At 43.1% G+C, this 26,654-nt stretch overlaps 1 protein-coding gene across 2 annotated transcripts; it reads left to right on the forward strand.

Moving 5' to 3' along the window:
* Nucleotides 1–2,719: 2,719 nt before the first annotated feature.
* Nucleotides 2,720–26,383, forward strand: LOC104929682 (constitutive coactivator of PPAR-gamma-like protein 1 homolog). Of its 2 annotated transcripts, none has more exons than XM_010744265.3 (17): nt 2,720–3,545; nt 4,841–5,087; nt 5,171–5,253; nt 8,267–8,395; nt 9,363–9,453; nt 9,800–9,888; nt 9,973–10,220; nt 13,685–13,778; nt 13,861–14,082; nt 15,760–15,931; nt 17,417–17,666; nt 17,831–17,945; nt 19,300–19,509; nt 22,428–22,635; nt 22,788–22,917; nt 23,006–23,102; nt 24,702–26,383. In XM_010744265.3, exons 1-17 carry the CDS (start codon nt 3,072–3,074, stop codon nt 25,017–25,019), a joined length of 3,177 nt encoding a protein of 1,058 aa, XP_010742567.1. In that variant the 5' UTR covers nt 2,720–3,071; the 3' UTR covers nt 25,020–26,383. The 2 variants fall into 2 exon arrangements, with proteins under 2 accessions (XP_010742567.1, XP_010742566.1); XM_010744264.3 differs by having other exon boundaries at nt 2,721–3,545; nt 22,779–22,917.
* The last annotated feature ends 271 nt before the right edge of the window (nt 26,384–26,654 follow it).

Here is a 26,654-nt window from a genome sequence, read left to right on the forward strand (position 1 = left end):
TTTGGTGTTTAATGCAACTGTCTAATGCAAACAATTTTGTTAACCCTTCTGCATGCGGGATGCCAGCACGATGTGGACTTTTCACCATCAGTCCGGGTACAATGACAGCCCAATTAAAGACCTGAATTAAGGTTACTCCTTGTAAAATGTATTACAATTTATAAACACAACCCCCAAAAGGTGGTGAGAGTTCTCTTTTCAAAAATGTTGTGGATAACTTTTCAGTCATTAAACTTAATTAAACTGAGACTCAGTCAATCACTGTGTTTGAAGCATAGCATGATGCACTCACATGGCTCTGCTTCATGTGTGGATGTCCGGCCTCTATTTCAGTACCTCATTCTAAAAGTCACAGCCATGTGATTATACATTCTGAAGAGCAGGCATGGAAAACTATATGGTATGAGTCAGACAAGGTTTTTCAATGATTTAACAGCAAATCGTTTAAAGTATACACTCATAAGCAGCTGAGTTCAGCAGGGCTGAGTCTGATCTTTGGTTGATGGTAGTTGGCTGTGTCAACTTACTGACTAAAGAAAAAAAAAGTTTGCAGGAAATAAAGGAGAAGTGGAAACGCTTTACAGTAAGGGTAGACATACATTTGAGTAATGCTTAACTAATACATGACTCAATGATTATGTAAGTTCATGTAAATGTTTGTGTCTGAAGAACAGTCTGACTCAAAACAAGGCTTCATATTTCTAGAAGAGAGAGAACAGGTACTGCTCTGCTTCCACACAGGCTGAGCAAATACTGTAGATGAAGGTCTGAAATAAACTTTAAAGTAACTGTCAATGAGTTCAGTACAGTAAGTACAGTAACCGTGAATTAACACTATTTATGAAGTGGAGCTGATCACATAAAATCATGATGACTTGCTCATTTGTTTGTGGTTGGCAGCAGGAATTCGTAATACATCCTGCATTAATGAATGCAATAAATCATCATGAATAATGCTCCAGTTAAGCATTACATAAGAATATGATTCGTACCCTAAATGTTAAGTGTTAAGTGCCGATACAATGACTGCTGCACTCACACAGTTCCTAACTGAATGCTGCCCTCTACCAGTAATGTTGGGATATGACTTCATCCACATGTTTTCTGCAGCTTGTTTAGACTGAAGGACATTTACAACCAGAAATCATGTTTATCTGCCAGGTATTCATCCTAAAACATCTTTTTTAAAGATAGTTTTGAGCTTTTTTTGATAGTGACAGCAAAGGAGTGAGGGAGAGAGGCGGGATGGCATGCAGAAAAGGGCCACAGGTGGGAATCAAACCCTGGACCGCTGCAGCAAGGACTGAGCCCTTGTGTGTTTCTGTGGCTTGATTTTTGAATAAATCATCCACAGCGTCCACAGCAAAGCATCATCACACATCCTCCACACATGCCACACATGCAGATACCATCCATTGACCTTTTCTGTGTCTGATGAAGAAACGGCGGTCTGAACAAAAATCTCAGATTTGACTCATCAGACTAAAGTCATATTCTAATATCTAATAGTCTGATATCTGTTCCTTGTGTTTGTTGGTCCAAGCAGCTCTCTTCTTCTTCCTGTTGGTCTCCGACAGTCATGGTTTCTTTGCAGTAATTCAACCATGAAGTTCTGAACTTCTCCTCTGCAGCAGAGTTTGGATATCCTCAGTGTTCATCTATGATGTAGAAAGTAACAGAAATAAAGAAAAATCATTAAACGAGCAAGTCCAAATTTTTGATTGGTACTGTTGGTTAATATGTACGTTTTATGTACATGAGGTTGGAGGACATGACAGCGTGTACAGTATGAACAGCATGAGATGAGCATGATTGTGTGTGAATTTGTGAATGTAAACAGTGATAATAAATCAATGACAGGTACAATGAGTGTTTGAGACACAGGTTTACTGCACAGGGTTTCAGATGATCTGCTCGCGACATTTTTTTTAATTATTATTAAAATATTTATATAGTTAAAGAAAACGAAATGAAATCCAGTAATCGTTTGGGTCAAAACAGAACAGCTGGTCTTTGTGAGATTTAAAAACAAAAATATCTAAAGCTAAATTTGTTGCATAGACTCTATGTGATGAAACTTTCTGTGGTGACAGGAGGCTCGTTACTTTATTTATCCTATTGTAAAGAGTACAGTCTGCTCATCGGCCTTCTCTGAAATCTGACAAACCACAGCAACCACCGCAGTGCTCGGCTCTTTGTTCAGATGGTGCTTGCTATGCTGAACTTCTGAACATGCAAAATGTTAGTTATTTTTAGGCCTGTCATTAGATGACAGTAAATTCACTCCAAACTTTTTGCTACAACAGATGGGAAAACTACTGAGCGCTGATTGGCTGATCCGCACCAAAGACTGGCTGATAAACCTGTGACCTCACCGCAAATCAGGAAACTAAAGCCTCAAACACAAAGATTCAATCTTGTCAAGATAGTTCACATCCAGCCTTCGGACTCCGCTGCTGTCCATACCCGCTGACACAGAACTTACAATGTAGGCTACGTCTCAATAAACTATTTAGCTAACGTCGTCTGCGCGGTCCGGTTGTATAAACAGTTACTCCCGCTGACTTTAATGACACTTTCTTTCTGTCAGTACACTAACGTAATGTTCGTGAGCTGACGCAGTGACGTTTTTTAGCCAAAACTTTAGCTAAATTAAGCAAAGCGGAAGTCCGCAGCAGGTAATTCTCTTGTTTTCCCGCGCGCCGCTGGCCGTACGTGCCGGTGCGTCGTGTCGTCATGTGTCCCCCCTGTGTCCCCCTGTCTCCCCCTCACTCCGACAGACTCACAGCCTCAGACACGGTTCCGTGAACCGACACATGGCAGCTAGCAGCCATGAACCAAAAAAAAGAAAAACAACAACTCACCAAAAAGTGACGATGCCTGAGTAGCAGCCTTCTTTCGTTTCTTTCGAAATTATTCCAACTCCTGCAATATCCACAGCTACCGACCGGCTGTCAGTCACTGTCAGGGGGAGAGGCTCTGCTACCCCCTCCGGTTTGATTTCCTCCGATATTTCGCTTTTTTTTTAACACTCACTTTTAAGTTTCCGTCTCTCCTGACAGACGCTCGTCATGGGTGTTCAAGGTTTCCAAGAGTACATTGAAAAGCATTGCCCCAGCGCCGTGGTGCCGGTGGAGCTCCAGAAGCTGGCCCGGGGGAGTATGGTTGGAGGTGGCCGGCAGAGACCCCCTCAGAGTCCGCTGAGACTGCTGGTGGACGCCGAGAACTGCCTCCACCGGCTCTACGGAGGCTTCTACACCGACTGGGTCAGCGGCGGCCAGTGGAACCACATGCTGGGCTACCTGGCCGCCCTCTCCAAGGCCTGCTTCAACGGCAACATTGAGCTCCTGGTGTGCTTCAATGGCGCCCTGGAGAAAGGCCGTCTTCACGAGTGGGTCAAGCGACAGGTGAACGAGAGGCAGACCGCCCAGCAGATCATCAGCCACATCCAGAACAAGGGCACCCCGCCGCCCAAAGTCTGGTTCCTTCCTCCCGTGTGCATGGCCCACTGCATCCGACTGGCACTTCTCAGGTTTCGCGTCGGGGTGAGTGCAAACTCGGCCTGGCGGTGCCTGTTGAGCCGAGCCGAGCAACTCTGGACCTACACACACATTAGCAGGCTGCTCTCTGGTTAGCCTGCTAGCTGCCCACCATGTCACCACTGCCAACTTCACCCGTGATGAAAGCTGTGTCCACCGGCCAAGTTAAGCAGTGTTAGCAGCGGAGTCAGTGGCCTGCTGGTTAATACTGGACTCATTCTGATGTTATGACTATGAATGCATGTGATCAACACTGGAACAAGGTTTGATCATTAATAAGAGGCCAGCTCCAGTCTGAGACATTCAAACACTGAGTGCTGACACAACATTAATTACTCATCAATCAGATGTCCCTGCTCCCTGTCAGCTGTGGATCTGTTGGTTGCTATGATAGTGGATTGACTCTCTGACACCGTGATGGTCATCTGTCACTGATTGGCAGATTAAGAGAATTAAAACTGCCAGTTATTATTTAATCCTTCTGCAGGAAAGCAGAGTTTCCCACATACGTTAGCCGAGAATTGAATGAACTAAAGCGCACTGTGACAGTCCAGCTGCATCTCATTCAGCATGCAGGTTTCCTTCAGTCACATTTGAGCCGGCTTAACCATTTGTTGGTGTCGGGGGCGATAGTGACCTTTTATTAAGTTAGTTTTATTTGTTCTGTAGTCAGGCAACAGCTCATTTGCATCTGTTATCTCCGGGCAGGTAGATTTAAAAAAAAAAGAAGGTGGATTTGAGTGTTGGGCAGACGCCCGATCTCCAAATAGGTATGGACTGATCCACATTCAGTCCATTTTAAAGGGGAATCCCTAAATATCCAGTTACTGCTGTCTGTAACATTCATTAGGTCATGGCAGGCCGACACCTTATCAAGTTTCCCAGCGAGTTCCCTGAAGTGTGGTTTGCAGATTTTAAATGTGCAGCTGAATCAGGATTAAATGTTGAAACTTGACTTGACTTGGCAAAAACCAATCAGGGTCCAACAGGATTTAAACAGATTTCATTCAGCAACGACGCAGCGATGCATTACGTGTTAAATTCAGTGTATGGTGTCAGTATTATTTTGACCCTGGGTAACATTTGAAACATATAGCCAATTATTTGTCTCCCTTTCTTCGAGTTTCCAATCAGCTGTGAAGGGCTTATTCACTCAGAGCGGCTCAAATGAAACAGCACCTGCTTTGTAATCCTGTTTCTGCAGCCTCCCCTCAAGTGCCTAATACACCATGTCTGTGTAAGAGGTTTATTTTGAGGCTTTTAGCATCTAAAGTCTAATTCTTGTCTTTGCTGCTCTTCAGATTGTCCAGAGCATGGAGGACCACCACCTGGAAGTGATAGCCTTATGCAGGGAGAACGGCTTCCACGGCCTGGTGGCCTACGACTCGGACTACGCCCTGTGCAACATCCCGTACTACTTCAGCGCGCACGCCCTCAAACTGAGCCGTAACGGCAAAAGCCTCACCACCAGCCAGTACCTGATGCACGAAGTGGCACGGCAGCTTGACCTCAACCCAAATCGTTTTGTCATTTTTGCATCACTTTTAGGTTGGTTGGTGTGATGGTACAGTGCCGCACTGAGTAACTGATGCTCTAGATGACTAACACAACTGTCCTGTTTTGTTTGAAAGGAAATCACATACTGCCTGATGAAGACTTGGCTGCCTTTCACTGGAGTTTACTTGGTCCAGAGCACCCATTAGCATCTTTGAAGGTAAAGACTTCAGAGGTATTCTGGAGTTTTCTGCTGTTTTAGTTTTATGCTACTAAAACTGTCTCAGTAAAGTCTTACATCTCCTCTCTCATGGTTCCATCAGCTCTAGCAAGAACAGGGCGTTTTGTGTTGCGTTTTGTCTCGTTAATATTAATGAGCCTCTCTTCTGATTGGATGGACAGATAGAGATACACGGTCGGGTCAACCACAGGTAACTGATTGTGGCCTATCTGGATGGTGTGTCCATGTGGGCGTGGCTGAGGGGTGTGTGACTGTGTAGTTATGACATCATAACCTGTCTTAGTCATGACGGCTCATTTAAAGGCACAGTGTATGAATATGAAAATCACAGGACTGGTAGATATTTATTTCTACTTTATTCAGGTAAGTGTGTTGCTCCTGCAGTGTGCCACCACTGTCTTTGACTTTCTCAACACAACCTTTAAAGTTAAACTCCGCCAGTTTTATACACACCAGGAGAAACGATTGAGTCTGTGGAAACAGTTGTGTGATGTTGTGCTGCCATGAAGTTGTGAGTATGATACAGGAAATCATGCACATGAACTGTGAGCTTTCAGGAAATCTCCACTTCAGTAATGTCTGGTGACGCTAGGTTGCATGGTGGGAATTGTAGGACCATTACAGGGACAAGAGTGAGCAAGCGCTGGCCTTGAAAAAGCCAGTTAATCAGTGAAATGAAGTTATTTTCTGATTGTTTCACAGTGGTTAGGTTGAGCACACCCACAGCAGCCCCCCTCCACCCCCCACTGCCGCACAACCCTGCAGCGTTCCTGTCTGCATGTGGGCCAAAAGTCAGGATATCTCTGTTTTTGTCTATCCTTTTTTCTTTTTTAATTGTCACTTTCAGTCCTCCAGGTTTATGGAAGTGCAACACTAACTCACTCGAGTTCCCTTTAATGAAGCTTGAACTGCAGGAACACGGCAGCTAGTTCATAGATCAGAGCATAATATCCAGTCTGCACTGACATGTGCAGCATTAAAGCTCCTCAGATAACTTGAATCATGACGAGTTCAGCACTTAAAAACTCGGCTAATCTGCTTCATCTGGATTCTTTGTGACCCTGTAATGTTTGATTGACAGTGACCTGGCTTGAACTCTGCAGCTTTCATCACATCCTGTTTCAAATCTTGCTAAATCCCAATTGGTGTGTTTGTGACGTCACCTTTTTTTCCAACCTTGCTCCGCCCTTTTCATACCACAGACAAAAAAAACCCAGAAACAAACAACCAACCAAAACTCTCTCAACCTGTGTGTTCTTGAAGGACTCCAGTACTCGTAGGCAGGTTTCTTTGCTAATTCTTACCAAGCTTTGAACACAAAGGCTAGAAGTCAACGTGCTTGTACGGGTTCTATTGAAAGGAAGATCCATGGTCAAGTCAGTGTCTTTCACGCAGTTGAAAGCAGGACTGAGAACGTCGCCTGTTTGGTGATAATTGATGACAACAAAATGACTCTGAATCTGTTGATGCATCTCCCTGGAGCTTTACCAGCAGCTGCCCCCGCTGAGATATGGCTGAATGTTCATGCAGGTCCAGTGTGCAGCACAGCACAGCACAGCACAGCACAGCTCACACAAACAGGATATTTGTAGATGGGTGCCCGGCTGAGTCAAACAGTTGCGTGACAGCAGCAGCAGCAGAGAGTTTGAGGGCTCCATGTAAGTGTTTCAGCTGTTACTTTTAAAATGACTAGCTGTGATTAAACACAAAGCCATCTGGTTTACATGTAGAGCTCGACTGGGGCTGAACTACCCACCACACTGACACATTAGATTCCACTGCAAAGTGACACTCAACAGGACTTCATAGAGCACTCACACGTGTTGACTGGTTTCTGCGGCTGCCCCTAAAGGTCCGGCATGTAGGATTTAGGAGGAAGTAAATCACTTGAAATAAAAGTGTGTTTTATCTTAGAATGAGACTTTTATTTTGACAGCTGCTGCTGTCCTTTTCCACCAATTCCACCAGCATAGATGGGGACTCCTGAGGTTTTTTTTACACTTGGAAGAGGTGGGTGAGACAAGGGGTATTCATCAGTCGCTGCAAGATATCACCAAACCCTCAGCAGCACCCAATAAATCTTTCATAGGTCATAAATATAGAAAATTAAGCTCATAATTTTCCCAAATTACCATATTTGAAACATCCTTATTATCCTAAAAATGGAATAGTTGGAGAAGGTGGTATGGTTATAAATGTGTAACAATATTTCAAAAGAGGACCACACATTGGGTTTTTACATCACATACGTCTCACTGTGTTGGCAGCTGTAGTCTGTATCTCACCTGAGACTTAAAAATTTATCAACAAACTAATGAGTCACATGGATGCTGCAGATATTATTCGAAGTGCCTTATGTTCATGTTCATTCTGATGAGATCATAAAGTTGTGTTCAGAGAGAACTTATAAAATCGTATATTTGCTTTGGAGACAAACCGTGTGGTCCTGCAGCTGCTGTCATTTATTTCTTCATTGTGGGCTGAGGCAATAAATTTATTGCTGTTTGTTTTTTATCAGTTAGCCAACCACCTCTGCCAAGCCATGTGTAACCCTGGATACTTGCTGGTTAGGATACTTGGTAATAACTGCAATAACATGGACTGCACTCTGCTGAACATGAAATCCTCCAGTTGAATCGGCAGCATTAAAGATGAAAACCATGAGACATTAGAAAATATCTGCCTCTTTAATTAAAAAGTGGACAGTACTGTACATAAAAAATTTAAGGGGAGATGTTCACTGCAACTCCCAGGGTGCATTTCAGAAAGAAATTCAGAATCTGCAGCTGACGAATGCACCTTTTTGAATTCTGGATTGATTATTTCAGTAACCATGGAGATTTTTTATGTTCTGAAACGCAACAATGAAACGGTTTAAATAGCGATGAATTAATAAGGAAACCTCGAGGAACCCTTCAGGTGGATCCTGAACCACTGCTCCAGATAAAATGCAGAAAGTAAAGTTAAATGGTGTCTGTGTATCATTCCTCAGGTGCGTGCCCACCAGCTTGTGCTCCCACCTTGTGACGTTGTAATCAAGGCTGTGGCGGACTATGTCCGTAACATCCCAGACGTCACCGACCTGGAGGCCATCGCTAAAGACATCTTCAAGCATTCACAGGTATGCAAAGTGGAACTCCATGTGTCGAGCTGCCACTGAAAACTGGACATTCGCAGTCCACCTGAGAGTTGATGACACAGTGTGACTTTTTGAATGAATTAGTCACAGAGCGGATTCTTTCTAAAGTGAAACTATTGTTCATACAGGCTTTATGGTACTTCATTTGGAAGCTCCTGGCAAAACATCTCCATAAATGGTGATACATTTAGTGAACAAGTGTAACAAATGGTCTAAATTATTCCAAAGGACACACATGAGGGGGGTCCCTGGTATGGTCTTTATCTTGTCAGATGTCTGGAAAGAAGTTGTGCTCTTCTAGTCTGGAGCCTGACAGACTGATCACATATGTAGCATGAGGAGGCACATTTTAAGATTCAGCTGGTTGCTCCTGGACTGTAGTAAAGGTGAACATCTCATCTCAGTAGATAGATGTAAGCATTCAAATTGTTTTCCACTGTAGACACACAAAGGTCTGATTCACGTCAAAGTGTCAGCCTCAGTTCATAATATGTTTGGTACAGTTTACAGCTGTGTGTTGTCAGTGTGTGTCAGTCATTTTGGTGTGGAAGTGAATACTCTGTCACACACTCTGAGTCATAAATGTGCTGCCGAAAAGGAAAAACTGGTAACGTGACTTGGTCACTGTTTCCTCTCCTCATTTGTGTTTTAACCACTTTAGAGTCAATAGATGAGTTTTTCTCTGTCAGAGTAGACAACAACAGTCTGAACAATAACACGTCCTGTATTTACAATCATTGTATAATTACTGTCAGACATAAACCAGCATGTACAAGGTAATCTAACTAAAAAGCAAACTGTTCAGCAGAGTCTTAAAAGGCTGCAGCAAGGTGCTGAATATAAGCAGACAAACCTGTAGTTCACCGTTAACCTCTGTGCAGAGGTTTTTATTGTTCTCTGACTGTGTGTGTGTGTTTGTTGTAATCTCACCCAATGTGTTTTCTTTTAGTCGTGCACTGATGACAAAGTCATCCGCTTCAAGAAGGCAGTGGAGTACTACTCAGTGGCCAGCATCCCCCCTCACTTCCCTCCACACTTAGGTGGGTAGATGTGGGTAGATGTCATAAGGTCTGTGGGAAATGGTATTTGAATGACGTTACAGACCTGCAGGGCTGTGTGAATGCAAAGTGCTCACTTTGAGTCCAGAGCCTGCTTCTCTCCTCTCTCTGTCGGAAAACACCTCAGGCTGATACATTTACATACTATGAACGTTCTGAACGTTCTAAAACAAATCTGAAGGAGCTGTATCAAGATCAGAATATCAAAGTTGGGGTTTCAGCTCCACCCAAAGGTCTAAAATGAGTCTCTTCACCTGTCTTCTTTAAATCTGTCTTCTCCAGCCTCTCCTCGCTCCACACGCTGACATGTTTTCTGTTCGTTCCACAGTCAGACCAAAACACATGGGAGTGCCTGCTGCAGTGCCATCTCCAAAAATGCTCAACATTCCACAGGTGCCGCTGCCTGTAAAATCTGGGGTAAGACTGAGAGACTCAGTGAAACACTGCAGGTGGTTCAGCTCCATGAGAATGACACATGTTTGTTTTTTTCCCCTCTCTGAGGTCCAGCACTCGTACCCAGAGCCGCTGGTGGATCGTAGCCTGACTCTGGACTCTGTGGAGAGGGCCCCCGTGGAGCAGAACACCTTCAACATTCCACAGGAAGGGAAGCACACACCGCTGTATGAGAGGTCCTCTCCCATCAACCCGGGCCAGGCCGGCAGCCCCAACCACACAGAGAGCGCTTTCTTCAATGCCTCGTCCACTTCCTCCTCCTCTGAGAATGAAGAGAGCTCAGGCACAACTGCCAAGTGAGTTCAGAGCGACGCTTTACTCTCTGCTACTGTCTGCATTCATAGAGAAACTCATCAGCTGTTAGAGAGTCATGTTGTCGGGAAGTTAGTTTACACTTGAAGTGTACAAGTTGTTACTTGTTTCCAAGAAAATAATTTTCTCCTTTCATTTCCTGTCAGTATTTTGTCCTGATGTTGGGTACGGTCGAATATTCAGAAAAAAAACCCTCCTAAGTCCTTTCCAAAACACTTTTCCTTGACCTTGATGGAACTACAAAGTCCAGAAGATGGACTACAAAACGCGAGATACTTCTCCCTGTGTTGTGTTATGTGGGAAATATAAACATGGACAACCCGGTAAAAAAAATCTGACTTTATTATTAATGTCAGAATTCAAATAATAAATGAATATTGTCCACCTGTCAGTGTTGCAGGCTACATCACACTGTTTTTTGTTGTTAAAATTGATATATATATTTTTTTGTGAATGACTGAACGGTGCCTGGATTTAAAAAACATTTTTGGTCGCTGCCGCAAGGAATCTTGGGAGAGCATTAAATTCTTTCCGTTCGTAAAGGATGGTCCGGTGTATCCTCTGCTAAAGGAGATAATAAATGAAGCACTGAAGCTCCTTTCCTTAACCCTAATACTTCTGGGTCATTTCACTCAGTGAGGAACCTTCATGAGCAAAATTGACTATTTGACCACTCCCATTGTTTCCAGTAAAACTTTAAATTAAAGGTCCAGTGTGTTGGGTTTAGCAGCATCTAGCGGTAATGTCGCTGATAAAAAAACAAACAAAAACAACTGAATACCTCCTGTGTAGGAGAAACTCTTATTCCATGCTCTTCTCCAGTTAATGACTGTATAAAACATTTTTCCAAGACTGACTGGGTGCCACTGATGGAGCAAAGAAAACACTTGAAGGTCCAGTGTGTAGTATTTAGTAGAGACCTAGTTGTGCGCTCACAGAATGCAACCAAATAAATACCCCTCGCCTCACCCTCCTCTTCAGAACCTGAAGGAGAAACTATGGTACTCGCTAATGTAGTGCCATTGAAAGTGCTTGAACTAAATAAATAATGAGTATCGCTCAGTGTAATGGTATATTGTGTCGCTTTGTCAGAGAAGGTGGAGCAGTGTTCACACATTTGGACCTCTCTGTTTTTAATTATCTGTGAGCTTCTCAGTGTTGTTACTAATGTCTGATCTGTGTCGCTGTGTGGAGTCCTTGAATTTGAGGGAATTCAGCCTGGAAAGTCCTTGAATTTAATGTTTTAAAAACCTGCAGCAGATCTGTGGCTTGTGTTATTTCTGGTCAGTCTTTATTCACAACATACGTTGTGGAGATTGAGACACCTTGTGCTGAGAGTCGTTATGATGTTGTGATGTCACTGTAAACATGAAGCTTTGCTGGAGAGAAGAAATTTGAGCTAATGACAAAAATGCCTCTGAGATCCTGAAGAGTTCATGTCTTGTTTAGTTGAATGAACACATGACTCCTCCAGACACTGAAGCTCTGTCTGCAAAATGTTTTACTGAGTCACCAGAAAAAATGGAAATCTTTATTCACAACTGGCCAGCTGTTTCCCACTCCCGCCTTTTATCGAAGAAGATATGAGCACTAGAATTTAATTTGGGGCAAACGGGGTCAGTGCAGAACCTGACTGCAACAGGTGGTTTGTTACACAGAACTATCTGTAAAGTTTTAAACTGCAGGCACTTTAAAAAAAGAATAGAGAAAGGTGACTGGATGAACAATCTGTCTATCAGATCAATTAAGCAATATTGTACTCGAGGGTGTGCTTTAATGACAGTGATGCAGTCAGGACTGAGGCGCTTGCACCGAGGTATGTTAATGTCACTGTTGTGTCAATAATGACATTAAAGCACACCCTCGAGTGTAATATTGCGATTATACAACACTTACCAACTTAAGTCAAATATCCAATCAAAAGATATTCATGTTTTGGGGCAATTTGTTCTCACAATAAATGTTTCTTTGCTTACCGTTTCTGTTCTGATCTCAGTTTCCATGGAGATACATGGAAAAACAATCCGACACAGCTGTAGACTCTTAGCCTTTGTAATGACCTAGCAACGGAGACGCTTTCTAGTCCTGTCAGAGCTTTTGGAGATTGTGGAGTTTCCCAAACTGAATAAATAGCGCACATATAAACATTAAACTGCTTTGCTAGTTCAGTCTTGTAGTGACTAAGATATCTGCTGATTTTTCAATGGACAGGTTTGGCTCCTCAGTCCGTGAACTTCACATTTATTTTGAAGCTAGCGCCGTATCAGCGCCTCACCGGCACAGCTGATAGAGGATGACCCAAACATTTCCAGTAACTCCACAGTGTTGTAAAGTCCAAAAGTCAAAATCAATTGAACAAAGATCGATGGAATGATTTCCAAAATCGAACCAAATATTCCTCAGTGCACATTAGTCCACCTTTAGTCTTTAAAAATATTTTCTCTGCGCTCACTGAACTGTCTGATCTTCAATGTGCTGCACACAAATGAGGTACACATCTGTATTCATGAGGTACACATCTGTATTAACCAGGTGCACATCTGTATTAACCAGGTGCACATCTGTATTAACCAGGTGCACATCTGTATTAACCAGGTACACACCTGTATTAACCAGGCGGTCTAACAGCTCCATAACACAGAATATTCATTTAAAAAGCTGAAATTGTAAATTCAGATGTATTACTTTATTAAATGTTGATGTCAAATGTACATATTAAGACGGGACGTACTGATTAAGCTCCTCACTTGACATCGGCACATATCTCTCTTTGGTTTTGAGTTCTTTTCATCCCCTTCCAACCATTCATCGAAACTATGTCCACCATACAAATCAGAATTAACAATGAAACAATTCATTTTATATTACTATTGCAGCCTGTTTTCTTCTTCAGCTTCAGTAGTTACAACGTTGCCATGGAGATAGCAGAGTAATATTTATAGTGATGAGTCAGGTTTGCGGTCATGCTGATTTGAGCACATTCTAAATGTCTCGCTGACCAATCAGATTTCTTGGCCGGAAGTACTTGTTGTATAATGAACCGTATAACAGTCAAACTGTGAACAAAGTCAGTCAGAAGAAGAGCGGGAACATCTTTTCCATCCAGAACATTCTCCAGTGTCTTTGCTCTTCTTTTGAAGACATACTAATACTAGCAGCAGCTATGCTAACCTCTTTAGCAGCTGCCATTGTTGTTTTTTTTCGGACACAAGCACACATCTTGAAGCCTGGAAAGATGGATTTGAACGCGATCTTGTGGTTCAGTGTTGATTTATACAGCACACCTGTCTGAAAGCTGCTTTAAGTCAGCACAAATTATCAGATGAAACAGACTGTGGTGTGCTCTGAGAGGCCATCATGCTGGTGTGTATGTGTTGATTTCTGGTCCACCTCCAGTTTATCTTTACTCTGAAACTGAGTCACGTGTCTGCTTCTCTTTCTTCTTTAGTCATGTCAGTGACCATAAGGGAGGCTGGGAGAAAAACGGACACACTCCACATTCTGAAAACACATCAGAGGAAGACCCGGGGGACCAAACAAAAGTGAGTGCAAACATAAGTAACACGTTACACCTGATCAGAAATGTTTCCAGGTAACTAAAGTGAAACGTCCGTCTGTCCTCAGGCTGACCTCTGCGTGACCTTGACTGTGAGCCCGGGGTCACAGGTCGAAGGTCTCCACAGCCTGAATGCCCAGATCCCCTCCCTGCTTTCCATGCCCACCAGGAACCACATGGACATCACCATCCCACCCCTCCCTGATGTGGCCCCCGAGGTCCTGCGGGTGGCCGAGCACAGACACAAGAAGGGCCTTATGTACCCCTACATCTACCACACTCTCACCAAGGTCAGGGGGTGGACTCGTCCACACTGATAGCTGTTATTTTGTTGGGACAGTCAGTGTCTCCTTGAGCCTGGTTACACCTGACATCAACAGGCATCATGGGTGATCCGATCACAGCCGCATTAGAATGCGTCTCCACGTGCGTCTACATGCACAAAAACACGTCCATCATTTCAATTTTAAAGGGCCAAAAGCTTTGTTTTCAACCGGTGCCTCAACAGTAGTCACCAACATGCTGGGATGAACAGACACAATGTTTAACGTTAATTTTCTGGTGCATTCTTGTAAATTAAGAATTTGTCATAAACACCAAATTTAACAAACACAAAATTATCGATTTCTTTTAAGGAAGTCTGGTGACGATCTCAACCTGTGACAAAGAAGTTACATAGATCTAGTGTAAATGGTTGAAACAGTGTGTTCAAACACCTAGCTGCTAAAAGCTGGCAGGAAAGACCAACCGTATTTTTAATAAGGAAAGAAACAGAAATGTATTGCATTTAATGCCAAATAGAGCTTTTTCATAGCAGCCATTTTGACATGAAATAGTAAACATAGGTGTTACCAATGAAAACAATTAAAATCTGTGTAAAGGCAATTCTGAGATTTCTTTAAAAACACATTAAATATGTTGAAAAATAGTTGCTGAAAACATGTGAAAAGACTTGATGATATATTATGTTATGATGAATGATATATTACTGAAATGTGGAGTTAGAGGTTTTTCACCAGTTTTCAGTCCAGGATTTTGTGGGCGGTCCTTAAAGGGTGGCTCGATGACACGCTGAGGCCACCCTGAGCATACCCCTACACCCCTAGCAGAGAGACAGAGATGAATTCATCTCACTCAGAGTGTTTCAAAGTTAGTCATGTCATTTTCTGAACTCATCTGACACGTTTCAGTCACTTCAAAATGGCTGCTTACGAGTGGGCGTGGCTTCAGCACATTCAGAGGACACACCCCCACAGTCCTGGAGCTGAGAATTAATTTTTACCTGATTTTGACACCTCATTTCATAAACTCGTCAATATGTTTAATCACTCAAATTCAGCTGGGTGGTTAATAACACTTTCTTCTTTGGTAAAACAGAGTCAGGATGCTGCTACAATAAATGGAATGGAACCTTAATCAGTATCATTGAATACACCTGTGTTTACTCATGTGAAAATGGCTGCTGTGAAAAAGCATCTGTTAAGTTGCTCGTCACTCAGCACTAAACTGTCAAAATAGCACAGTTTTTTAAGGCAGTCTGGTGATATTACGTTTACCATGTCTTCACAAACCTCTGCTGCTTAGATTGGCAGGTTAAGAAAATCCAAACATAATCAGCATCAGTGAACCAAAAGGAGATCAGACAGTGTGTTTTGTGTAGGCGGTTCTTCTGTGTGGTCCACGATGCATTAGCATTCCCACTCTGAATGATATGTGGTCAACTGTGCCACTAAACCACCATGGCACGTTGGTTTGAGTGCATCTTTTACCCTTGTATTTAGAGCCGTCCACTTGTGATCCGGTCACCCCCACATGTTAATACGAGCTGTAAACAGGCTTTATTTGAATCGTGTTCATACGTGTTGTCAGAAGTGCACAGGCATCATGTTGACGTGTGGAATCTGAAGTATCTACAGTGACTTGTTTGTGGCACGGTGTAGCTTTTAGGTAACAGTGTGTCTTTGCAGGGAGAGATTAAGCTATCTGTCACCATTGAAGATGAAGCAAACAAAGACCTGCCTTCAGCGGTGCAGCTGTTTCGGCCTATCCGTCAATATGTTTACGGAGTGCTCTTCAGCCTGGCCGAGGCCAGGAAGAAGGCTGAGAGACTCGCCATGAGGAAGAACTGCCTCCCTGAATGTGAGTCCTGCTCTCTTCATGGCACTGTGTTACTCAGGTTTTGTATCAAGTGTTCTAGCAGTTTTCTTAACCTAAGAAATCAATCATTATCTCTGCTGATATCTGGAGAGCTCCAGAGGTGTCCCTACCTGTCACCAGGAGATGGTGTTCAGGCAGAAGGGAGGAGAGAGAGGTTCATCAAGGCCGTCAGTGCGTTTACATGAGCTCAAGCTCTGAGTACAGTCCGCTTCCTCCAGTAAGACTCCGCTGTGACGGCACATGGAGGAGGTGAAAGGAGCAATAACCAAACAGAGCGACGCATTAAAATAATCAACAAAGTCAGATCAATCTCAAACAAACACAAATAATTCTGACGGTAAGACACAGATTTCAGCACTGAGGTTCTGAAAAAAACAAGCTGCATTACTACTGTTAATGTAATTATTAATTCAGTCTTGTTATGGATGGCAGAGATATGTTCAGTTAAAAGAAGCAATATTACATAATACATGTAAGATGTGGCACTAATGTGCATTAGACATGTAAAATGTGTGATGCGTCACAGCAGCCTGTGGATAAATAACATGACATTCAACTCTCTTCATTTTGGCCTCATATTGTTTCATGTATAATCTGGATTGCCTCAGTATACACGTGATGGCTACACGTATAAACATGAAATTTTCTTTTGGGCTGCAAATGTATTCTTCTGTTTAATCATTGCCTCACTGAATCACTCATTTTGTCTACAAAATGCCACATTAACAGAGAAAACTGTCCCATTATTTCCCAGAACCAGAAATAATCCCTTCAAGTGTCCGACCATTAGTCACAATGTCAGAACCCATTGGACAGTGATTTGAGGGTGACAACCAAAGTTTCTATGCAGGATGCCGATGATGAATATCCGGGTGACGACTCTCTCTGCCTCTTCATAAACAGATCTCTGCATATGAATGAAGATAACTTCAATAAAAAGCTAAATCATGGTCAGAGTCGGCTGATGGCTTCTGACATTGTATTTGGGCAGTTTTTCTCTGCACACACACTGTTCTGTTGTGTAATCTTGATGGCTTGTCTACAGATTGATTATGCAGATATCTGTTTATAGTAATAAATCAGTTCATAGCGATCTATATAAATTTACCAACAACAAGCTGCAGACACTCTGATTTGATATTTTAGTTTAAAAAATGACGATCAGTTGCTTGTTAAAATAGTTTCTGCTTGACTTCATGTGAATCAAATAATCCATTAATTAATCAAAATGAATTTATTGTTGCAGCTCAAATGTTTCCACTGTTTATCAGTTATAATAATCTACAACCCAGTTGTCAGAAATGCACCACATCACCGTCACTTCAGTTTACAGCTGAGTGTCTCCAAACAGCATCACGTGGTCTCCATGAGCAAATGTAAGAAGTCTGCTTCAGCCCAGTTTCCAGGACAGAACCTGGGATGCTTCATGAACACAAACCCTGATCTCTTCCAAATGTCATTCCACAGACACACACGTCATGGTTAAAGAGTGGGCCGCCTACAAAGGCAAGTCTCCCCACACCCCAGAGCTGGTGGAGGCTCTGCCCTTCAGGGAGTGGACCTGTCCCAACCTGAAGAAGCTGTGGCTGGGAAAGGCCGTGGAGGACAAGAACCGCAGGATGAGAGCGTTCCTGGCCTGCATGCGCTCCGACACTCCGGCCATGCTGAACCCTGCCAACGTCCCAACACCCCTCTTGGTGCTCTGTTGTGTGCTGCGGTGAGTAGACTTCCAACAGCCAGGGCGGAGTGTAGCCCTATGCCTTACAGATAACATGAACATGTTAATGTGTAGGAGAGAGGTGAGAGAGGGTGAGGATGAATAAGACAGATGATCAGTTCCTGGTGTTTGTAACACTGTTGACCTTCTGTGTTTTGCTTCAGGTTTATGTTACACTGGCCAGGATTAAGAATTTTGCGTCGTAACGAACTTGACGCTTTCCTAGCCCAAGCACTTTCTCCTAAACTTTATGACCCTGACCAGCTGCAGGAACTGAAGGTGACTTTGTAGTGTTTATTGTATGAGGAGTGTCAGAGAATCGCATGCACACAAGTATCCAGGCTGTAATCTGCCATCCTGTTGATCGCTCTAACTGCTCTAAGTTTGGCCTTGATTGACTGTCTGATTCACGTTTCTCTGGACACTCCTCATGTTCTGCAGACAAAGCAACCTGCTCGACAAACGCTGCTTTGTACGAGCACGTTGTTCCCCAAGCCATAGCTTTGCACTAAAAGATGTATATTTGTAGAGTGTCGCGGAGCGGTTGTCGTGTCCTGTGTGGATGGTTTATCAGCTTGTCATAAAAAAAGGAAAAAAAGCTGGAGCTCTGTTCTCATTTGGCCTCTGTTCACGTAAACCATCCACATGAGCTGTGTGCTTTGTGGTCTTGTCCTGTGTGTAGCCCTGTCAGCTCTGTCTGCTCTCCGCTGTGCCAGAACATCCAGGTTGTGTCTGCTGGCTTCTTTGTGTGTTGGCTGGATTAGGTTGTTGTGCCGCTGTTACTTTGGTGGGCCGTGGGTGAATGGGCCGCTCACGCTTGCTCTGTGCTTTTTAGGGATGCACCGAAATGAAAATTTTTATTTTTAGTCGAAACCGAATAAGAATTAAATGGTTGGTCAAAGACTGAAACCGAAACCGAATATGAAATGCGGTTGTAAAATCTTTCACTAATTTTTTTTTTACTATTGCATAAATAGCCTAGAATAAATCTGTAGACATGTTTTTTCAAAGAAAGTAAATGTTTATTTAATATCCTTCAAATATTCCAGTAGAATTTCCAGTTAGTATAATTATTGCAAACCGCAATCCTTTTCCCGCTCTCAGAGATTTTGAAGTACATAAATAGACATAACAACTGACATAATAAAAACAAATCTTAATAAGATTAATGGGAAGTGGGTTGTCGGCCGTTTGTGTTTAAATTTTTTTTGGGATCGTACAGATAGAAAGACAAAGACAGTGTTGATTATTTCGCTCTTTGCGTGTGTGTGTGTGTGTGTGTGTGTGTGTGTGTGTGTGTGAGCGAGAGAGAGAAACAGAGTTACCATTCAGAAACATTGTATCAAACATCGAACATCGGAATCAGCAACCGTGGCCAGATCACCACGCACGTGGTTTCATTGCATCAATTGCGTCACGCCACTATTCGACCTTACTATTCGGCCACTTCACAGAAAGCCCAATGTGGCTTTTTTTGCAATATTCGGCCGAAAACTTCCGGTTGCCGAATATTCGGTGCATCCCTAGTGCTTTTCGCTTCGTACCTCATTAATCTGACTGCTCAGTGGGGCTGTTGCAGGATTTACCTTTTTCACTCTGACGTTTTCTAAGTCTGGACATTTCTCCTCCACAGATCGACAACCTGGACCCCCGAGGAGTCCAGCTGGCCGCTCTGTTCATGAGCGGGGTGGACATGGCTCTGTTTGCCAATGACGCGTGCGGACAGCCTATTCCCTGGGAGCACTGCTGTCCCTGGATGTACTTTGACGGCAAGCTGCTGCAGAGTAAACTCATCAGGGCCAACAGAGAGAAGACCCAGCTCATTGACCTCTGTGACGGTCAGGTAGCTTCATCCACAACACACACTTACACACAAAAGGCTGCTGTCAGAGCCGCTGCCTCCCTGAATACTCTCCAAGAGTTCTGTCTCCTTTTGTGGGTCTTTGACCTCAGCGCCCCTCTGCATCTCCATTTTGTCCATTTCCTGTCTCCTCTCTTAACCTCCGGTCGATAGAAGTCTGTTCACAGCCTGCCGACACTTCTTTGGTCTGTACTCTCAAAGTGATAGAGACAGGTGCACACACTTTACAACACCATGTTGAAGCAGACTTTAGACGAAGACTTTAACAGCATGTGTATTCACCGCTTTTCTCTGTTTAATTCGCTGACAGCTTTCTTCTCTAAAGATAAGATACCTAGGACAAAGTGTGATATGACTGCATTTATTTTTACCACACTATTGCCATGTGGTCCATTGTGAATAATCTATCTGAATAACAATAACTTGAGTCACAGTATGACAGAAGAATGGGGTGTCTCACCTTGTAGAGCGGTCGCCTCGTGTACAAACACTCAATCCTCACCGCGGTGGGGCGCAAAAGCCCAAAAAAACATGTGAGAAGAAGAATAGTTTACAACAAGTCACCTGCAAAAACTGAGTACTGAGAGAATCGTCCCACTCGTGTTGATTTTCAATATAGGTTAAAGTCTTTGTTAGGTGAATTAGTTTTGTCAGACAGAACAAATCTGGAGGTTTGTTTGTCATTGGTTGAGAGCAGACGGGGAACAAGGGGAAGAGAGAGGAAAGGACGGGCAACAAACCAGAGCGACAGCGACCACAGCAAACACAGCCCCCCCCATTTCATTTAACGTGAATATGAAGGTAGAGCTGAGTTTAACTTTAAAGGCACCACGTTGGAGTAACACCACTGCTCATGTTTTCTCCTCACCGGCATGTAGATGACATCACGCACATTCCTGCAGATCTTTATCTGATGGTTGGTGTCAGACTAACAAACAGAAACTAAAAGAAAAATTCAGGTTAATGTTCCAAAAATCAGCTTTGTAAATGTTGTGTGAGGAAATGCATTCAACAGCTCGACGATACACACCACACACCACACACACACACTCCACAGAGCACCTTCAGATGCACACGGTTTCCCCTCGTCCTTAGACTCTCTCTGCTGTGCAGTCTTTGTCGACGTCCTGCTGTCTCAGCTCATGAATCATCTTTACATCAGTACAAAAGTCAACAAGTAGAAGCATCACAAGGTAATGGTTAAATTCCACAGCGATTCGACCAAACGTCTATAAATGTATTATTTTCAATATTTTTTATAGAATTTTGTGGAAGACAAGTTACAAAAGACAGACACAGAGAAGAGAAACCAAAAAAGTATTTAAAAAGAATAATGAAGTACGCTGCTGCATCACTGTCACTAGAATCTTGGCACAAGTACTACACAGTGCTGGTAAAGGTGGATAGCACTCCATGGCTGGTCAAAGGTCAGTGTTATCTTTATCAACGTGAACCAGAAATGGCTGCCATATATCTGAAAATGTATTAAGATTGTCCATCATGCCGTATCGAACTTTCTCCATATGCACCAATGAGCTCACTTAACCAGATCCTAAACTGAGGCACAGTATCTGACTTCCAGAGTTTTTACAATCATTTTCTTTGCAATTACCATCCCATACATAATGGTGCTTTGCACTTAAACTTTGTCTTTAAGTAGAGAAGGAGAAACCCCAAATAATGCAATCATTGGGTCAGGTTCAAAAAACAGCTGCACGTGTCAGAAAACCACTTAAATATGTTAGACCAAAAATGATACAGTTTGGGACCTGTCCAGAAGAGGTGAGTCAGAGAGCCCTCTGCACATTTACATTGGTTTCATAGTGATGGCATGGTGGGAAAGAGTCTGTGCAGTTTGGTTTGTGAATAATGAAGCCTGTCCATCACCTTAAACATCATCCACCAGTCTGCATTCCCAGCTCCTCCTCCTGAAGTTTTTTCAAAGAGTGAGAGTCAGAACATGTATTTATAAAGCCAGAGACCATTTTTTTGGATTCAGGGGGACCCAACAAAACTTTATAAATCATTTTATCTTCCAGGAGAGACTCAAAGTTAGTCACACACTGACTGATATAATTCCTAATCTGCAAATATCAAACATCTATTATTGTGCGGGAACATTTCTTCGTCTGTCAGAGGCCTCTGCCACAGTCCAAACACAGCACTGAGCTAACGTAACGCGTCACGATAAAGTTCCAGTCAGCCTGATCCGTCCTCTCTGTGTGCGTAGGAACACATGTGGTGTGAAGTGTCTGCAAACAACAACAACAAAAAAAACACCTGATTATGATTTTCCTCTCAGACGTGCAGATGGTGTGTGGGCTTCAGTTAGATGTTAACCAATTACCAGCGTGTAAACAACAACGCTATGTGTTGTAGGTTGCTACGACAACACACATCCACGGCACAGGTATCAGACGAATCTCCCCACTATAAACTTGTATGTCAAAGCACGATGAGCCTCCAACACAGTAGTTTACAGTAATCATCTCAGTGTCAGTCCACAGATCCACTCAGCTCCTCCTGTGTCTTTAAATGAGGGAGACACTTAAACACTGACAGCAGACTCATATTGATCAGATGCTTTGTACTTTGCACCAGACAATTCGGATCAATATTAAAGTGAATGACAATCATTTTTCTCTCACGATAAAACAAATAAGCACGAGTGGTACAGAGGAGTGAGATCCACAGCCAGGTCTTCTTCAGATGAGGTGAAAATTATTACTGTGTCACCGAACAAGAGATTTTAATGAATATACCTGTCGGTATAAATGAAACCTGCTGCCCTAAAGACCAACACTGCAGGTCAGTGAACAAATAAAACACAAGAGAAAGAAATGAGAGAAGTCCGAGTCGTCACTTTGTTCCAGATGTCTTCAGTCTCTCTCTCTCTTCAGGCTGAGCTCGTTGCCAAAGTGGAGAAGATGCGGCAGAGCATCCTGGAAGGTCTCAACTTCGCTCGGCCGCCTCATCCTCCTCCATTCCCCCCGCCGCCACTTCCACCTCCTCACGGGATGCCTTTCTACCCTCCCTCTGGCTCCTTCTACCCTCCACCACTTCCTATGATGCCTCCTCCTCCTCATGGGAGGGGCAGAGGGATGCCTGGTGAGTACAACCACTAACTGTCACTAACAGTAACATGAACAACAGGTACGTTTTAGTCTTAAAGGATCATCATATCAGGAGAATGATGATGCAGCATCACAGACGCTCAGATTAACACTGTGTGTTTTCCCTCCCTCTGTGAGGGCTTCAAGGGATCGCGTCACAGGGCGGGAAGCTGGAGATAGCCGGCACTGTGGTGGGTCAGTGGGCCGGAGCTCGACGCAGCCGAGGAAGAGGGGGCTTCCCTGTCCAGGTGGTATCTGTTGGTGGACCAAACAGGGGGTAAGTGCCGAAAGAAGATGAAAAAGAAGAAGTCTTGTGTATTTTATCTGTTATTATTTATTAGTGAACTGGTTTCTGTCTTCTGCAGTCGTCCCAGAGGTGTGATCTCCACACCTGTCATCAGGACGTTTGGTCGAGGAGGCAGGCACCACACTCGAGCCTTTAAGAGTCAGGGAGTGTACCTGGTAAGAAAAAAATAACTTTTTTTCCCTCACTGTCTCTCGGTTTGACTTATTCTGTTAAAGTAACTTTGTTTCATTAACTCCTCACTTCACTGACTCTCTGCTCTGCCCTGGAAGTTCTGCTGGGTCAACAACAGCAGACACAGCAGCCAGTTAATATTACTGACAGTTAATATTACTGACAGCAGTCAGCCCAGCTCGGCGTCTGTCTTTCAGACTATTATTTCACCAACTACTAAAAGTCAGTCCCAGATTCACTCTTTTCCGGCAGCTTAGTCTCTACTGTCAATGTCCTCGTTGGTCCTTTCTCCTCTGCCATTACGTCCATAGAGGCTGCTGATGCCTTCAGTTCTGGCACTCGCTGCCCGCCAGCATTTGCTCGCGTCCCAAACCTGAAAACCTTCTCTTCTTCTTCTGGTCCAAAACACCTGTGGTGCAAACACTAACACTCCCCCGGTGCTCTGAGTTCAAGACACATGGAAGAATGATACAGCAACATGAATGTATAGATTAACTTTGTTCATGTTGCTTGAAGGATCCAATGACAAAGTATAGTTTACTGTCCATCACTGATGCAGCCTGTTAGTGACTGTTCAGCACATAGAGAGGATACAAGTCTGAAGAGGGCTCATTATTAGACCTGAACAAGATAATTCAAGACATCACTCTGTAATATAATGTATCAGTCACTGTGTAGACACTGCAGTGTTTGTTAAAGTGTCAAAAGCTCATGAAAATGTTCAGAGAAGCACGGATGTGTGACATAGTTAACATGTTCAATTTACAGTTTGTGTAAAACTTATGTAAAATTCTCTCTGGATGGTGTCATGAAAAACACGTCAGACTGGGAATGTCTGTGCCAAATTTCATGGAATTCTGGGATGCGTATTTGGATCAAGAATCAGGAATTAGTCAATTTCAAATGTGACGACAAACGAACTGATGGTTATTCTGAAGGGCACATGTTGAAACCCTGCTGCCCTGCAGAGATGACCTGAAACGTAATGGTGCACCACGGACCAAAAGCAAAGGCATTGTATCGTGTTGTTGAGGTAACTGACTTCCTGCTGTACACTAATAATTAGGGATCATGTTAAAGAGCATATTAATTTTACAAAATAAAACGACAATTTAAATGATAACTTCTAAATGTTTTTGGTTAGAAACATCTGGCAGGCCTGCGTTCCACACTTGCACTTCCACACTGACCTCTGGACCAGACCGCTATAGGAAAAATCTAAATTCCTCAAAAGCTGGAAAAACAACCTCTGGGAACGTGGAACGTGGGAGATAATCAGATCAGTTGTTGTTATGTACTTCACACAGATCAAAATACAGCTGTTGCTCTATTCACTGTGTAATTACAGTGCAACAACAGAAGACAGCATCATTGTTTGAGCTTTCAGCATGCGATGAGTGGGAACTAAACAGCCCCTCAGCAGGTCTTTGTGCTGCTTTAAACCCTTTTTATTTTACCGCTAATTAGCTTCTAAATTGCTCTCCAGTCTTTTTGTTTGTTACCAGCACACATCTGTATTTTCTTCATGTTGCACACGATTTTAAAGAAGCCTCACAGTCACTGTTGCACTGCCTCCGTTTCAGAGTAAGCCTGCTCATAAGCCCGCTCACACGTGCGGACACGACGCAGCGAAGGAGAGCAAGAAGCCCAAACCGGAAGAGAGGAAATCCTCCCCTGTGCCGTGCGACAGCTCGACCACGGAGAACGGCGTGGACGACAAAGAGCCGGACCAGCTGAACGGAGATGAAGAGGAACGCAGTGCTCTCATCCAACCTGAAAGTGCCTTTAGCAGTGACTCCAAGACGTGCAATGCTAATCCTCACTTAAATGCACTAAATGTAGACGGCGGCTGCCATAGAGATGAAGGTCTGGAGGCCGCCGTCTTCAAAAAAGAAGAGTAAGCTTATTTTTCTAGAGAGGGTGAAGGATGAAAGGTAGAACAGGGTTAGGATATGTGGAAATGTGGAAAGCCTTCAGTCAGCGTGCGTTTCTCCTGTCAGACAAAGAAAAGAGTTGAAATTCGGATCCCTCTCAGTGAACACACGAGGTGTATGACACACGGGGTGTATAACACACGAGGTGTATGACTCACTGCGAGTTTGAGGAGTCGTTCACTCCCTCACCACCAACGTTTATGAGAATGATACTTTTTATTTTTATCAGAACATTAAAGCTCCCCGAAGCTTTATTTCTGAAATCTTTTATTTCTTTATAGGTTGTTCGCCATAGTACAGTTATCAGTTTTGTGTTGTCACGGTAACTGCTTCATGAAAACCAAACATATAAATGAGAAAGTTAAACGCAGACACGCCCGCCTCGGTCACCACTTTGGGTTTGGTTCATATTGAAGTCGCTGTGTCCTTTTAGTTCAGACGAGCTCTATGATTTCACTCACTTAGCTGTAAAGTAACATTTCAAGACATGGCTCTAAGAATCAGACGCAAGATTTTTGCCAAACTCTGATACTCAACTTGGTTTCTTGAATCAAACGTAGAGCTTTAGTATTACCGCTTCAATGAGAAAAAAAAAACAGACCCTGCATGGTTCACAGTTTAAGAGGTGTGTAGTTATTATGCATGTTGTCCTTTTTCTTCCATCTTTCCATGTAAATGTGACCATTTGCAAATGAAAGAAATGGCTAATATCAGTGATATCTCATAAAAGGTGTTAACTGTTAGTAACAGATCTGTTCTGACCTTGATTTGTTTGTGATATTGACCTCTGTTGCATTTAATTAAGAAAAAAAAAAGAAGTTATCTAGCCACTTTTGAAATAGTGTACTCACACTATACCTTGTTCTCTGTTGCTGTTTTCTGCATTAGTCAAATATCTGAAAATATAAAATCCCATAAAAAGCTTCTGATCCAAACCACCCCTCTTTTGTAGCTGGAAGCGACGCGCTCGACCTTCAAATTAAGACTCTTAATCAGTTTCGAGATTCACTTTAGTGTTTGATTTCTACAGTCGTACTACTTCTGCACCAGAATCATCATTTCACCATCCTGACTTAATTCTCCTGGATTCTCCTTCTCATCTTTCATTAGTGATCTGAGAAATGGTGTATAACCCCCCACCCCTCCCCTCCCCACCCTGCAAGAGCTAAATAGGTTACCTTCTGTAAGTTGATCAGAGTTTCTTCCTAACTCATGGGTTGTAAAAGAATGAAGAGCTGTCGAGTTTGATTGAATGTTGATGGATTGTGGTGTGGTGTATTTGAAGGCAACTTAGCTACAATGCTTAATAAAACTATATTCTTTTAGTACGAGCTGTTTGTTTGTGTGTTCATTTCTCCCTCGTCGGACTGTAACAGCATGTAGGCATTAATATTTCACCTCATCCCTGCTCGCTGACTTTCTGCATATTTTAAATCTGTGCATTCATTTTTTAAAGCAGTCAAGTGAGAAAATAAAATGTTGCAAATGTGAACAGGCAATGTGACAAATTAGAGCTTGTAAAGGTTTTGATGTCTGGATGTGGAAACTTTCTGAAGCTCATCTGATCATAAAGACTAATAAAGACAGAAGTTTAACCTACAG

This window comes from Larimichthys crocea, unplaced genomic scaffold, assembly GCF_000972845.2.
Source record: "Larimichthys crocea isolate SSNF unplaced genomic scaffold, L_crocea_2.0 scaffold269, whole genome shotgun sequence".
NCBI lineage: Eukaryota > Metazoa > Chordata > Actinopteri > Sciaenidae > Larimichthys > Larimichthys crocea.

Coding starts and splice junctions, on each gene's coding strand:
- LOC104929682 (XM_010744264.3), top strand. CDS start 3,072: ATGGGTGTTCAAGGTTTCCAAGAGTACATTGAAAAGCATTGCCCCAGC. Junction 13,779..13,860: donor ACCCGGGGGACCAAACAAAA/GTGAGTGCAAAC, acceptor GTCTGTCCTCAG/GCTGACCTCTGCGTGACCTT. Junction 17,667..17,830: donor GTGCTCTGTTGTGTGCTGCG/GTGAGTAGACTT, acceptor GTTTTGCTTCAG/GTTTATGTTACACTGGCCAG.